Source organism: Neoarius graeffei, chromosome 13 (assembly GCF_027579695.1).
Source record: "Neoarius graeffei isolate fNeoGra1 chromosome 13, fNeoGra1.pri, whole genome shotgun sequence".
Lineage (NCBI taxonomy): Eukaryota > Metazoa > Chordata > Actinopteri > Siluriformes > Ariidae > Neoarius > Neoarius graeffei.
The window spans coordinates 36,007,726-36,023,821 of NC_083581.1; the positions used below are offsets into that span (position 1 = coordinate 36,007,726).

Consider the following 16,096-nt stretch of genomic DNA (forward strand, 5'->3'; position numbering starts at 1 on the left):
CCTGGGCAAGATGCCAAATCATCACAGGGCTGACACGTAGAGACAAACAACCACTCACACTCATAGTGTGAAACCCACAGACACGGGGAGAGCATGCAGTCAGGCACTGGGCTCGAACTCAGAACCTTCTTGCTGTGAGGCGACAGTGCTAACCACAATACCACCGTGCCGCCTTTCACTGATGAGAGGTGTAAGAAAATTATATCTGAACATGAGTTTGAATGTGATCTGTTAATTCTGGGCACAGTCAAATGCTTCATTAAAGTTGGATTTGCATAATTATACAACCAGTAGTGTCAGTTTTTTTTCTTAAATGATTCTTTTTTCTTTTAAATTTTGTTGGTTCCTATAGTGTGTGTGTGTGTGTGTGTGTGTGTGTGTGTGTGTGTGTGTGTGTGTGTGTGTGTGTTTAACTATGAATCATTTTCACTCAAATATTTAACCCAGTTGTTTGTTGGATATGTCTAAAATTATAGTATTGAAGTAAATATTAATTATAAAGGTTTGCATAAGGTCAGTATGAGAAAATACATTTCCAAGATATAAAATAGCCTATAAAACACAATGTTTTATTGTCATCTGAAAGTAAAAGTTAACGCGAAGTAACTCGTTTCTTTATTGTCCGGCTATTCAACATATAGCCAATTAATATCTATGAATATGCGCCACGCCTCCGACTCTGGGTTGCTGTGTGTGAAATGACTGATGAGGAATCGGCTGCTGCTTCAACCGGGATTAATTGTGGAAGATCTGAATAAAGTATTTAAATACAGCACGTTATCGTCATCCATCACACACAGAGATACACACCCGTGAAGACATGCAAGAAAAGTTTTAACCAAGTGGTTACAGGAGACTGTTTAAGTATTTTAACACCTTTTAACTGCGCAAATTAAAAAATAAATATTATGCAACAACTGATAAACATTACAATATTATATATATATATATATATATATATATATATATATATATATATATATATATATATATATATATATATATATATATATATATATATATAGTAGGGTTTTGTAACAAGGTATTTTCCAGACAGGTTTTCACTTTGTTTATGCTCCATGAACTGTCATTAGCTGGACATGATGCAGACTGAAGAAACTCCGCCCTCCATTATGAGGACAATACAGATTACAACCACTGGATTACAATTCCCCGCTCAAGATAATCAATAAACAAATAAAATAAAATGAAATAAATACACGCAGACATAAATAATGGTATTCAAATGTTTGTCTCTGTTTTATAGGTAAATAATGAAATAAATATTGTAGAAATAAGGATTTTGAGTCCGAGATAAAATATTAGGCTGATTAACATGTCACGAATTATATCTGGGGGTTTTTTTTTTTTTTTTTATTCCAATACCCCAAACTGGGGACATGTTAAGGGGCAGAGACAGCAAAAGACGGCAGGTGGTTCACCGCCAATTGGATAGCCTCATTTATTGTTGCCGGTTGGTGGTGCTGAACCCAGTGGGCTGTCTGTTCTGGAAGCTGGTTAATAAACTGCTCCATTACCACCCGTTCCACAATCCTTCCAGGGTCATGATCCTCAGCCAGCAACCACTTCTCTTTCACTTGAATGAATGATAGCTAAATCAAAAACGAATTAATTACTTGGTAATTAGCTGGTAATAATTACTTATTAATCATAAATTAATACATTGGTGATTATTTTATTAAGCACTTTAATATTGTTTAATTATGATTTAATCACAAACTAACTCATTATTTTATTAATTGACGAATTGATTAATGTTTTGTTGTATTACCACCACCGCCACCAACAACATTAATCATATATATATATATATATATATATATATATATATATATATATATATATATATATATATATATAATCTCTCTCTCTCTCCCTCTCTCTCTCTCTCACACACACACACACACACACACACACACACACACACACACACACACACACAGGATATTAAAAAGTGTACACACCCCGTTAAAATGATAGGTTTTAACGGGGTGAATGAGAAAAAATGAGACCACGATAAATAATTTCAAAACTTTTTCCACCTTTAATGTGACCTATAACCTCATCTCATCTCATTATCTCTTGCCGCTTTATCCTGTTCTACAGGGTTGCAGGCAAGCTGGAGCCTATCCCAGCTGACTACGGGCGAAAGGCGGGGTACACCCTGGACAAGTCGCCAGGTCATCACAGGGCTGACACATAAATTGACCGTAGGGCGACAGCCAGCCAGCCAGAGAAATGTAAGCTACAGTGCAAGTAGCGTTGCACTGATCAGCACACAGATTTAACGCATCGCGCTTCTCTGGACCGTACCATTTCGCAAAAGGGGGAGGGTTAAATGACAATATGTTGAAGAACTCAAGAAATAGACAACTTTGTTCAATTAGCTCATTTTACCAGACGGAATATTGCATTGTTGTTATTTCAAGAGTCTTGGCCCATAAAATAAACAAACACAGCTGTATGGACAGCCATCCGGATGAAGCCTCGTTTAAAACTCTGTGGCGTTTCTTTTTATGGAGTGAAGGTGAATATTAAAGGTCTTCAAGCAGCGGCGACCAAAAATAAATAAAAAGCCCAGTGGAAATCCGCTCGTTTCTCATGGCGATGTCGGACTGTCTTTCTCGCTGCGGACCCAGTGGGCTGTCTGTTCTGGAAGCTGGTTAATAAACTGCTCCATTACCACCCGTTCCACAATCCTTCCAGCGTCATGATCCTCAGCCAGCAACCACTTCTCACAGTTGTCTTGGAGCTGTTGTGCGAGCACAAATAGGTGGCCGACGTCACTGAGGGTCAAGGAGCGGAACCTCTGGCGATGTTGCTCTGACCGCTGTAAGACAGCAAATGGTTAATCAATATTTTTAAATTAAGAAGGAGGACATCTGGCTTAATGGTGTAGGTTTATATAGGTAATATTTTATATAGTAATTATATGGCATTCTACATCGTTTAGCAAAACTAGTCCAATTTATATAGGAATTAATATCTTCATTGGTAAGCTGTACCTTTGTTTCTATTTAGACATCTTTTGCTCATTTAGATATCTTTTGCAAAAACCAGCTACATTTGCACATATTTGCTTATCAAGCTGTAACATTTCCACATAAGAAAGTGCAAACAGGTGTTATGCTGCATTTGACTAAAATGCAGCATTACCCCCCCACCCCCACACCGTGTAAAACCAGTGCACACAGCTCACCTTCACCCAGCATGCCTTAAGCATTGCTTCACTCAGATAGATGTTGAAGGGGAGAGAGAGAGATCCCAGGTGATTCTCTGCCAATTGGATGTCCTCATTTAGTGTTGCTGGTTGTTGGTGCTGGACCCACTTGGCTGTTACTTCTGGAAGTTGGGCAACAAACTGCTCCATTACCACCCGCTCTACAATCCTTCTGGCATCTTGATCCTCAGCCAGCAACCACTTCTGACAGTTGTCATGGAGCTGTTGTGCAAATGCAAATGGGTTGCTGACATCACTGAGGATCAAGGAGCGAAACCGCTGACGATGTTGCTCCGACCACTGCAAGACGGCTTTCTTGCGAGCTTCAGATACCACTCTCTGTATGATGGTCTGGAACATCTGTTGGGTTTCTGCCTGTGCTTGCATCAGGGCCTCCAGAAGCTGCTTTTGCTCTAGTTGAACTTCACGAAGAATCCAAAGGTATTGTATGTTGGTGAGCTGTGAGGGCTCCATTGTGTATTGTTGCTCAATCAAAGGCCTTGATACCACTGTTGCACTCTGTGTGTGTGTGTGTGTGTGTGTGTGTGTATGGGGAGAGAGAGAGAGAGATTTTAGTTTTTGTTTAGCTTTTGAGAAAAAGTGAGCCTTCTCATGTAAAACCTCATGGGTCAGGCTCATTATGCAAGCATTTCCAATAGCATTAAAAGGACAAAATTCTAAATTTCAGATATAAATACACATTTATATTAATGTAAATTTGATCACCGCCGATGTGATTGGATGACTGAACGGTATGAACATTAAACCAGCCCTAGTATTTCATTATTAACTAGAACAGTTTAACTAAACAGTTGGTCCATTTACCGAGTGTGTTAGTCTCACCCCGGATAATGTGGACAATTCGCTGAAAGTTTTGTAAAGTGCAGGTCAGCAGACTTTCAGCAGGTCAGTGAGTGATAATGCAGAAGTTGCAGGTCCGGCCTTTATACACTCCTGATACAGGAGGAGGCGGGGTTTAGTTAATTTCATTCATTTCGGTTTAGAATAAGTTAATTTCATTAATTTCGGTTTAGAATAAGGACGGATACGTGGTGAGAGACAATGATTTAGAAGATGTCCTGCGGAAATCCGACAGGATCTCAGCCTCTTCCCTGGGGTGCTGTTGGACCAGTGTGTTTCGTTGCTGTCGATTCCGGAAAAAAATAAAAAGAGAGCATCTATAAAGTTGTAAAAGAATCATAAAGGGTCCAAGTGAATTGAATTACCTGTCCAGCTGATTTCTGACAGTCGCTGTATCCTTTTCTCCAGGTGCAAAAGTCATGCAGAGAGATGAGGAGCAGATTGGCCCTCCCAGTGTCATGATCAGCCTTTTACTCTGCGATTTGCAAATACGAGTGAAATAATTGAATGCAAATCATGCGCTCCTCCTGCGCTCAGACATCCAGCAGAGGACTGAGAAGCACCGAAGCGCGGTCGGAACCTCCGTCGTATCGGCTGTGATCCTCGCGCTTCATTCTCAAATAAAATGCAGTTCAATCGAAATCTTCCTCGAGTCCACTGAGCCACCACCGACTACAAGATTTTATCCAAAGAGAGTCACCTGAAAATCCCTTAGCCCTGTCAACTGCAACTAAAACTTCTCATCTCATCATCTCATTATCTCTAGCCGCTTTATCCTTCTACAGGGTCGCAGGCAAGCCGGAGCCTATCTGACCACGGGCGAAAGGCGGGGTACACCCTGGACAAGTCGCCAGGTCATCACAGGGCTGACACATAGGCACAGACAACCATTCACACTCACGGTCAATTTAGAGTCACCAGTTAACCTAACCTGCATGTCTTTGGACTGTGGGGGAAACCGGAGGACCCGGAGGAAACCCACGCGGACACGGGGAGAACATGCAAACTCCGCACAGAAAGGCCCTCGCCGGCCCCGGGGCTCGAACCCAGGACCTTCTTGCTGTGAGGCAACAGCGCTAACCACTACACCACCGTGCCGCCCAACTAAAACTTCCATCCATCCATCCATCCATTATCTGTAGCCGCTTTATCCTTCTACAGGGTCGCAGGCAAGCTGGAGCCTATCCCAGCTGACTATGGGCGAAAGGCGGGGTACACCCTGGACAAGTCGCCAGGTCATCACAGGGCTGACACATAGACACAGACAACCATTCACACTCACATTCACACCTACGGTCAATTTAGAGTCACCAGTTAACCTAACCTGCATGTCTTTGGACTGTGGGGGAAACCGGAGCACCCGGAGGAAACCCACGCGGACACGGGGAGAACATGCAAACTCCACACAGAAAGGCCCTCGCCGGCCCCGGGGCTCGAACCCGGACCTTCTTGCTGTGAGGCGACAGCGCTAACCACTACACCACCGTGCCGCCCCACTAAAACTTCCATTACTAAATATTATTTTTAAATGACTAACACGTTATGCTCCGACGCTGAAAGGCCCAGATCAATTATCCGTCGTACGGGGATAAAAGGCCACGAATTTAGACCCATTGGTCGCCGGATTGGCCCTTGAGCTGCAACTCGAACTTACCCTAATAATCATTTAGAAACTTCACTGTGCCCTGACTCTGAAACCTCCGACTTATTGTCCACATCCGCAGCGCCAGGAGTGAAACATCGGTCGGCCAGGAGCGACGGGTGAGGATCTGTGGATTTCTCCACTTCGACTGTTTTGCTGTGACAAGATGAAGGCGTTTGAGGGAAGGTCGAGACGTTGTTTGTACCCTGAACTCGGGCCATAAATACAAAGACGCAGAAAAACATCCTTCTCTTTGGTCTCAACTCGAACAGAATTAATGACCGACAAAACAAGCAAACACAGCCATCGCAATGAGCAGGTTTCACACAAATGGAGCCGTCGCTTCTCAGAAAACCGGATCAGAACGTTCTTCTGCCCACCGGCCTAGAGACCTCGGAGAAACATGAAATAAAAGATGTCCGCGATTCCGGAAAGTCACCTAAACCACATAGCCCTCGAGCCTGCAGGACTGAAACACGGAAATGTACAGTGACTGATGAGGAGTGGCTGTACAGGGCGGAGAATCCGCAGTAACTTGACTCTTTCCAGAGGGAGGTTTTTCTCAGCGAATGGATCTGAGTTTCCTCCTGCAGTCTCACACACACACACACACACACACACAAGCAGAACACGAAGCTTACACTGAATATATGTGTGGAAATTTTATTTTGTGTGTGTGTGTGTGTGTGTGTGTGTGTGTGTGTGTGTGTGTGTGTGTGTGTGTGTGTGGTCAAGGGATTAGTCTCAGAAAAGTGCACAAAAAGAAGAATTAAAGGACATTTGTTTGCATCGGATTAAGACAAAAACATTTACACAACATGTTGTATGAAAAAAGATTGAACATAGCAATAATTCACTGAAAATTAAAAATTATTTCTGTTACATGTGGAAGTAAAAGACATGGCTGCACAGAGGAAATTTCAAATAAAAACTATGAAGTTCTTCGTTATTCTGAAATCTCCAGGTTTCTGCATACACATCCTCACTTGTCGGCGGATAAAATATTCACATTACACCCTCCAAAGTTCAGCAGGGAACTGAGCAGCAGAGAAGAGAGTCAGTCCTTATATACCTCCTGTTCCTGCTCGCGGTGGGAGGGAGAAAGATTTCCTTTGAATGCATTCAACTAAATACGTCAGACATCTGAATCTTCAATGAGGAAGTTTGCTTGTAACTTGACATGGAGCTAGAATCCAAAGACACAGGAATCTCAATTCTCCGAGCCGTGGCACAAATACGCCGTGTCTTTGAGATCAGTCATAGCACTCAAAATAAACAAGCCCAGCGAGAGCCGAGAACTGTTTGATAACAACTAAAGTCCGCTGACTTGATATCAGCCTGAGTGTTCTTTCATACGATGATCGGTGTATTGAGAGAGAGAGAGAGAGAGAGAGAGAGAGAGAGAGAGAGAGAGAGATTTGCCTTTGCATTATGGCCCAATGTAAAGTAAGTACCCTGATTTTGTTGCTACTCCTCTGACAATAAACTCAACCAAAACACATAACTCGAAATAAACATTGTATTTATTCCGTTCAGCTTTAATATACACAAAACATGAATTCAAAGCTGCAATCCAATCTTATCATTATCTGCAGTGTACGGCAACTCACTGAGCATGCGTGATGACGTCAGGAGTTGCGTGTCTTTATGCGTGGGTCCGCAGCGAGAAAGACAGTCCGACATCGCCATGAGAAACGAGCGGATTTCCACTGGGCTTTTTATTTATTTTTGGTCGCCGCTGCTTGAAGACCTTTAATATTCACCTTCACTCCATAAAAAGAAACGCCACAGAGTTTTAAACGAGGCTTCATCCGGATGGCTGTCCATACAGCTGTGTTTGTTTATTTTATGGGCCAAGACTCTTGAAATAACAACAATGCAATATTCCGTCTGGTAAAATGAGCTAATTGAACAAAGTTGTCTATTTCTTGAGTTCTTCAACATATTGTCATTTAACCCTCCCCCTTTTGCGAAATGGTACGGTCCAGAGAAGCGCGATGCGTTAAATCTGTGTGCTGATCAGTGCAACGCTACTTGCACTGTAGCTTACATTTCTCTGGCTGGCTGGCTGTCGCCCTACGGTCAATTTATGTGTCAGCCCTGTGATGACCTGGCGACTTGTCCAGGGTGTACCCCGCCTTTCGCCCGTAGTCAGCTGGGATAGGCTCCAGCTTGCCTGCAACCCTGTAGAACAGGATAAAGCGGCAAGAGATAATGAGATGAGATGAGGTTATAGGTCACATTAAAGGTGGAAAAAGTTTTGAAATTATTTATCGTGGTCTCATTTTTTCTCATTCACCCCGTTAAAACCTATCATTTTAACGGGGTGTGTACACTTTTTAATATCCTGTGTGTGTGTGTGTGTGTGTGTGTGTGTGTGTGTGTGTGTGTGAGAGAGAGAGAGAGAGAGAGAGGGAGAGAGAGAGAGATTATATATATATATATATATATATATATATATATATATATATATATGATTAATGTTGTTGGTGGCGGTGGTGGTAATACAACAAAACATTAATCAATTCGTCAATTAATAAAATAATGAGTTAGTTTGTGATTAAATCATAATTAAACAATATTAAAGTGCTTAATAAAATAATCACCAATGTATTAATTTATTATTAATAAGTAATTATTACCAGCTAATTACCAAGTAATTAATTCGTTTTTGATTTAGCTATCATTCATTCAAGTGAAAGAGAAGTGGTTGCTGGCTGAGGATCATGACCCTGGAAGGATTGTGGAACGGGTGGTAATGGAGCAGTTTATTAACCAGCTTCCAGAACAGACAGCCCACTGGGTTCAGCACCACCAACCGGCAACAATAAATGAGGCTATCCAATTGGCGGTGAACCACCTGCCGTCTTTTGCTGTCTCTGCCCCTTAACATGTCCCCAGTTTGGGGTATTGGAATAAAAAAAAAAAAAAAAGACATAATTCGTGACATGTTAATCAGCCTAATATTTTATTTCGGACTCAAAATCCTTATTTCTACAATATTTATTTTATTATTTACCTATAAAACAGAAACAAACATTTGAATACAATTATTTATGTATGCGTGCATTTATTTTATTTTATTTGTTTATTGATTTTCTTGAGCGGGGAATTGTAATCCAGTGGTTGTAACATCTGTATTGTCCTCATAATGGAGGGCGGAGTTTCTTCAGTCTGCATCATGTCCAGCTAATGACAGTTCATGGAGCATAAACAAAGTGAAAACCTGTCTGGAAAATGCCTTGAAAGAAGAATGAAGTTGCATGATATTTATTTTTTAATTATCGCAGTTAAAAGGTGTTAAAATACTTAAACAGTCTCCTGTAACCACTTGCTTAAAACTTTTCTTGCATGTCTTCACTGGTGTGTATCTCTGATGACGATAACGTGCTGTATTTAAATGCTTTATTCAGATCTTCCACAATTAATCCCGGTTGAAGCAGCAGCCGACTCCTCATCAGTCATTTCACACACAGCAACCCAGAGTCGGAGGCGTGGCGCATATTCATAGACATTAATTGGCTATATGTTGAATAGCCGGACAATAAAGAAACGAGTTACTTCGCGTTAACTTTTACTTTCAGGGCCCGTTTACACGAGGACGCTGTCGGGTAAAAACGACTAAATATTTTATCGGAAGTGCCTACACGGGGACGGCGTTTCCGAGGCTGAAAAACGGAAAAAATTGAAAACGCCTTCCAAAGTGGATAAGTTAAAAACAGCCCCCGTTGCATATCCGTCTAAACTACCCAATACGCGAAACTCTGCTCGGATCTGCTCACGTCGGGTACGCGTTTACGTCATACATATGTCATATACTGTACATGCCAGCCCGGGAAGTAAGAAAGTAAGTAAAAAAGTAAGAGCATGTCTGATTACATCGATCCAACGGACCTTCAAGCTGCTCTGGCAGCTTTAATAAACGTCCAGGAGTCCTTCGAACATCTATACTGAATCTGCACATATACCGTTAATGAACAGAGGCGGGTATAGTATGCTCTTACTTTTTTACTTACTTTCTTACTTACCATAGCCAGAGTAGTCAAAGCTTTCGCGGCGCAGATGTGCAGATCAGACAAGATGGAAGACGTTGCGCATGCGTGCAGACATAGCGGAGGTCTTTCACAGCACCGCCTGGCATGCACATCTGTGACAGAGCGCAATGCGTCTGTCACTAAACAGCGGTTCCTCCCGCTGGTCATGTTTCAATGGTCAAGTGCAATGGACTAAACCACAGTTGCAAAGACATTCCAAATACAATCTGTGTTGTATGTTTGTTGTGGGTTTGGTAATGGGGGCTTTACAAGTATGTTTTGTTACGGGTACATTTGTTACAACTTTTAGATATGTAAACCTGAAATGTTTGGTACATGTGTTCATAGTAAAAGACGCGACACAGGTTTAAACAGCGCAAGCATTTATTAGTTTTCACTATAAACAATAGCGTGTAAAGATTCATTAAGTGCGCATGTTTAACATCTGAATCCTTTTCTGCTAGAGTTTATCTAACATCAGCCAGAAATGTTTGTAGCCATTTACCTGCTGTAGTCTTCCGGGTGCGGGACCAAACCAGAATGCAGGGCTGAAAGCGCTTTTCAAGGTTTCTTCCGCGATGCGCGGGAAAGCAGCTCATTAGAGCGGAGAGAAATGGTCTAAAAATCTTACGTAAGTGTTTGTTGTAATATTTAAGGTCTGCACATTGTTGTAGGAGTGTAATGCATGCAGTGAAAATGTTTAGAACTGTTAAAATCTGTCTAGATGTGTTGATTGATTTTAATTGTGTTAAGACTGTGCCGTAGTCTTTTAAATATGCGCTGCACTGTTCATTGGGGAGACGGCCTCGGCAGGGAGAGGACGCATGACTTGAGCTCTGTGTGAGTAATGCCAGAGTAGCCTAGCTTGCGTGGGCATTTTGTCCCAGAATTTTTTTGGTTTTGTTTGGTCATCAGTGTTTTTTTTGTTTGTCCTGTTTGTGTTAACTGCCGGCTTAAGAATAAAAAGAAAACTATTTTTGTACAAGAATTTTCCTTGTTTTGCTCATCATTCTGACTGACTACTCCATCCGCTCGGCACACTCTATTACAACATCCAGTTGAATTCCACACATTTATGCGTCACCGTATAGACGCAGATTTCCTCCTTGAAAACGGTCGTGTAGACGTGGAAAAAAGTGAGAACGAAAACGGACTTTTGCGTTTTTGTTTCAGACCGTCCCCGTGTAAAGTGGGCCTCAGATGATAATAAAAAACATTGTGTTTTATAGGCTATTTTATATCTTGGAAATGTATTTTCTCACACTGACCTTATGCAAACCTTTATAATTAATATTTACTTCAATACTATAATTTTAGACACATCCAACAAACAACTGGGTTAAATATTTGAGTGAAAATGATTCATAGTTAAACACACACACACACACACACACACACACACACACACACACACACACACACACACACTATAGGAACCAACAAAATTTAAAAGAAAAAAGAATCGTTTAAGAAAAAAAACCTGACACTAGACTGGTTGTATAATTATGCAAATCCAACTTTAATGAAGCATTTGACTGTGCCCAGAATTAACAGATCACATTCAAACTCATGTTCAGATATAATTTTCATACACCTGTTATCAGTTAAAGGCGGCACGGTGGTATTGTGGTTAGCACTGTCGCCTTGACACTCTTTCTTGGACGCTATCAGCTGGATAGTACAGTGGTAATGCTCAGTGACTCCGACGCAGGCGGATTTCAACACCACGGAAGAAAGGAGCTGCAGGGATTGCTTTAGAGAGGTACTTTAATCATGTAGCGCATGAAAGTTAAGAAACATCATCAGCATCAGGATCATCAGGATCAGGCTCATCAGGATCAGGATCATCAGGAAGGCCTTACTGTAGCCACATGATATATCATATATCCTACCTCAGGATATAAATGAGTGGAGACATAGAGTCATACCGGCTCAGTCGTCTCACTTCTCTGGTGCTCGGTTGCCTCCTGAACGGTCAACTCGCGTATCTGGAAAGCGATAACGACGTTGGAAGAAGACGATTTCAACACCACGGAAGAAAGGAGCTGCAGGGATTGCTTTCGAGAGGTACTTTAATCATGTAGCGCATGAAAGTTAAGAAACTTTTATGAAAATGAACGAAAACTTTTATATCTTTTTGTTCGTTTGTTTCGTAAAAGTGATAATTGCGCAACACTCAAGTTTTAACCACGGCAAGGCTAAAGCAGCATAAAGTGGTTAACTGTGGCCAGTATTATTTCCACCTGATCATTATTCTGAGCTCCTTTTCAAATGGAAATAGTTTAGTAGCTTGATGTGGTTTACAAGCAAACCCGCGCACATAGCCTAATTCTGCAATAGTGAAGAAATAAGTCTGAATGTCAACAAAAGTAAAGATTAACATAGTAGATATAAAATTACCAACCAATATAGACCACAACATGGTACTAAATAATGCACCAATAGCGCCATAATGTTGAAAATGTTTAATAAAATTAAGACAGACGTCAGAATTTACATCTAAGACACTCGGTAAATGGACCAACTGTTTAGTTAAACTGTTCTAGTTAATAATGAAATACTAGGGCTGGTTTAGTGTTCATACCGTTCAGTCATCCAATCACATCGGCGGTGATCAAATTTACATTAATATAAATGTTTATTTACATCTGAAATTTTGAATTTTGTCCTTTTAATGCTATTGGAAATGTTTTCATAATGAGCCTGACCCATGAGGTTTTACATGAGAAGGCTCACTTTATCTCAAAAGCTAAACAAAAACTAAAATCTCTCTCTCTCTCTCTCTCTCTCCCCACACACACACACACACACACACACACACACACACACACACACACACACACACACACACACACACAGAGTGCAACACCCCAAGGCCTTTGATTGAGAAACAATACACAATGGAGCCCTCACAGCTCACCAAGATACCATACCTTTGGATTCTTCGTGAAGTTCAACTAGAGCAAAAGCAGCTTCTGGAGGCCCTGATGCAAGCACAGGCAGAAACCCAACAGATGTTCCAGACCATCATACAGAGAGTGGTATCTGAAGCTCGCAAGAAAGCCGTCTTGCAGTGGTCGGAGCAACATCGTCAGCGGTTTCGCTCCTTGATCCTCAGTGATGTCAGCAACCCATTTGCATTTGCACAACAGCTCCATGACAACTGTCAGAAGTGGTTGCTGGCTGAGGATCAAGATGCCAGAAGGATTGTAGAGCGGGTGGTAATGGAGCAGTTTGTTGCCCAACTTCCAGAAGTAACAGCCAAGTGGGTCCAGCACCAACAACCAGCAACACTAAATGAGGCTATCCAATTGGCAGAGAATCACCTGGGATCTCTCTCTCTCCCCTTCAACATCTATCTGAGTGAAGCAATGCTTCACGCACGCTGGGTGAAGGTGAGCTGTGTGCACTGGTTTTACACGGGGTGGGGTGGGGGAGTAATGCTGCATTTTAGTTAAATGCAGAATTACACCTGTTTGCTAGCCTGGCAAGCCAGACTAAATGTGAAGGCAAAAATATTTTTGGCCGCTAGGCGGGTGGGTCTAGTTTACTAGGCTACCTGTTTGCACTTTCTTATGTGGAAATGTTACAGCTTGATAAGCAAATATATGCAAATGTAGCCGGTTTTTGCAAAAGATGTCTAAATGAGCAAAAGATGTCTAAATAGAAACAAAGGTACAGTTTACCAATGAAGATATTAATTCCTATATAAATTGGACTAGTTTTGCTAAACGATGTAGAATGCCATATAATTACTAAATAAAATATTACCTATATAAACCTACACCATTAAGCCAGATGTCCTCCTTCTTAATTTAAAAATATTGATTAACCTTTTGCTGTCTTACAGCGGTCAGAGCAACATCGCCAGAGGTTCCGCTCCTTGACCCTCAGTGACGTCGGCCACCTATTTGTGCTTGCACAACAGCTCCAAGACAACTGTGAGAAGTGGTTGCTGGCTGAGGATCATGACCCTGGAAGGATTGTGGAACGGGTGGTAATGGAGCAGTTTATTAACCAGCTTCCAGAACAGACAGCCCACTGGGTTCAGCACCACCAACCGGCAACAATAAATGAGGCTATCCAATTGGCGGTGAACCACCTGCCGTCTTTTGCTGTCTCTGCCCCTTAACATGTCCCCAGTTTGGGGTATTGGAATAAAAAAAAAAAAAAACAGACGTAATTCGTGACATGTTAATCAGCCTAATATTTTATTTCGGACTCAAAATCCTTATTTCTGCAATATTTATTTCATTATTTACCAATAAAATAGAGACAAACATTTGAATACCATTATTTATGTATGCGTACATTTATTTTATTTTATTTTATTTGTTTATTGATTTTCTTGAGCGGGGAATTGTAATCCAGTGGTTGTAACATCTGTATTGTCCTCATAATGGAGGGCGGAGTTTCTTCAGTCTGCATCATGTCCAGCTAATGACAGTTCATGGAGCATAAACAAAGTGAAAACCTGTCTGGAAAGTGCCTTGTTACAAAACCCTATTACATATATATTTTTTAAAATATTGTAATGTTTATCAGTTGCATGATATTTATTTTTTAATTAGTGCAGTTAAAATGTGTTAAAATACTTAAACAGTCTCCTGTGACCACTTGGTTAAAACTTTTCTTGCATGTCTTCACGGGTGTGTATCTCTGTGTGTGCTGGATGACGATAACGTGCTGTATTTAAATGCTTTATTCAGATCTTCCACAATAGATCCCGGTTGAAGCAGCAGCCGATTCCTCGTCAGTCATTTCACACACAGCAACCCAGAGTCGGAGGCGTGGCGCATATTCATAGATATTAATTGGCTATATGTTGAATAGCCGGACAATAAAGAAACGAATTACTTCGCGTTAACTTTTACTTTCAGATGACAATAAAAACATTGTGTTTCATCGACTATTTTATATCTTGGAAATGTATTTTCTCACACTGACCTTATGCAAACCTTTATAATTAATATTTACTTCAATACTATAATTTTAGACACATCCAACAAACACCTGGCTTAAATATTTGAGTGAAAATGATTCATAGTTAAACACACACACACACACACACACACACACACACACACACACACACACACACACACACACTATAGGAACCAACAAAATTTAAAAGAAAAAAGAATCGTTTAAGAAAAAAAAACTGACACTAGACTGGTTGTATAATTATGCAAATCCAACTTTAATGAAGCATTTGACTGTGCCCAGAATTAACAGATCACATTCAAACTCATGTTCAGATATAATTTTCATACACCTGTTATCAGTGAAAGGCGGCACGGTGGTATTGTGGTTAGCACTGTCGCCTCACAGCAAGAAGGTTCTGAGTTCGAGCCCAGTGCCTGACTGCATGCTCTCCCCGTGTCTGTGGGTTTCACACTATGAGTGTGAGTGGTTGTTTGTCTCTACGTGTCAGCCCTGTGATGATTTGGCATCTTGCCCAGGGTGTGCCTCGCCTCTCTGGGACAGACTCCAGCCTGACCCTGCACAGGATAAGTGGTTATGGATGGAATGTGAAAGCGGAGAAGCTTGCTGCCTTTGAACGACGTCACTGCCGCTGTGCGGGAAGGCATGTTCCACCTGTGTTGCACTTTATTTTGGGCCAAAAATATATTACATATTATAGCCAAAATATCTGGACATCTTTGGGGCCTATAGCAAACAGTTATTATAATAATAATAATAATAATAATAAAGTACAGTAAATAGCCCTATTCCACAACTGTAGTAATCCATATAACTTTAAAAGACTTTTAATTCAAAAAATAAAGAAGAAAAAACACTGAATTAAAAGGAGTGTCCAAAGTTTTAACTGGTATTGTACTTTAGACGAGTTTGTTTTGCTTACTCTTCCTAATCGGCTAATAGCCATGAAAACGGTGGTTCCCTTTGGTAGTTTTGATGAAATCGTTTTGTTTTCCAAACGCTTCCTCTTTTTCTGAGCACCGCTGCAGTAGCTTCGTTTCATTTTTGAACAAACAGTCAGTTCACCACGCCAAGGCCTTTACACTTAATAATGGAGTGATAGTGGAGAAGTTATAGGTCCGGTCTTTATAAACTCCTGATACAGGAGGGGGCGGGTTTTAGTTCAAGTTAATTTAATTCACCTCGGTTTAGAATAAGGACGGATACGTGGTGAGAGACAATGATTTAGAAGATGTCTAAGGAAGGTGCACTCAGTCATCTGTTCGTGCAGCGTCAGGGGCTTTCCGTCAGGAACATCTGGATGCCGGTTCACACGCCCCGGCTCCGCCTCTCCTCAAACAGCAGAGGAGGCGGGTTTCTGCCAGTTGCTCGCCT

General features: G+C 41.3%; 2 protein-coding genes across 2 annotated transcripts; one reads left to right on the forward strand and one right to left on the reverse strand.

Annotated features, from left to right (window-relative positions):
• Positions 1–2,042: 2,042 nt before the first annotated feature.
• LOC132896087 (zinc finger protein 483-like) lies at positions 2,043–5,378 on the reverse strand. Its single transcript, XM_060936808.1, has 3 exons — positions 4,468–5,378; positions 3,221–3,760; positions 2,043–2,851 (listed from the first exon to the last, which is right to left on the reverse strand). The coding sequence occupies exons 2-3, from the start codon at positions 3,713–3,715 to the stop codon at positions 2,621–2,623; spliced, it is 726 nt and encodes a 241-aa protein (XP_060792791.1). The 5' UTR covers positions 3,716–3,760; positions 4,468–5,378; the 3' UTR covers positions 2,043–2,620.
• Positions 5,379–12,656: 7,278 nt separating this feature from the next.
• On the forward strand, positions 12,657–13,978 carry LOC132896089 (zinc finger and SCAN domain-containing protein 31-like). Its single transcript, XM_060936809.1, has 2 exons — positions 12,657–13,173; positions 13,629–13,978. Exons 1-2 carry the CDS (start codon positions 12,679–12,681, stop codon positions 13,908–13,910), a joined length of 777 nt encoding a protein of 258 aa, XP_060792792.1. The 5' UTR covers positions 12,657–12,678; the 3' UTR covers positions 13,911–13,978.
• The last annotated feature ends 2,118 nt before the right edge of the window (positions 13,979–16,096 follow it).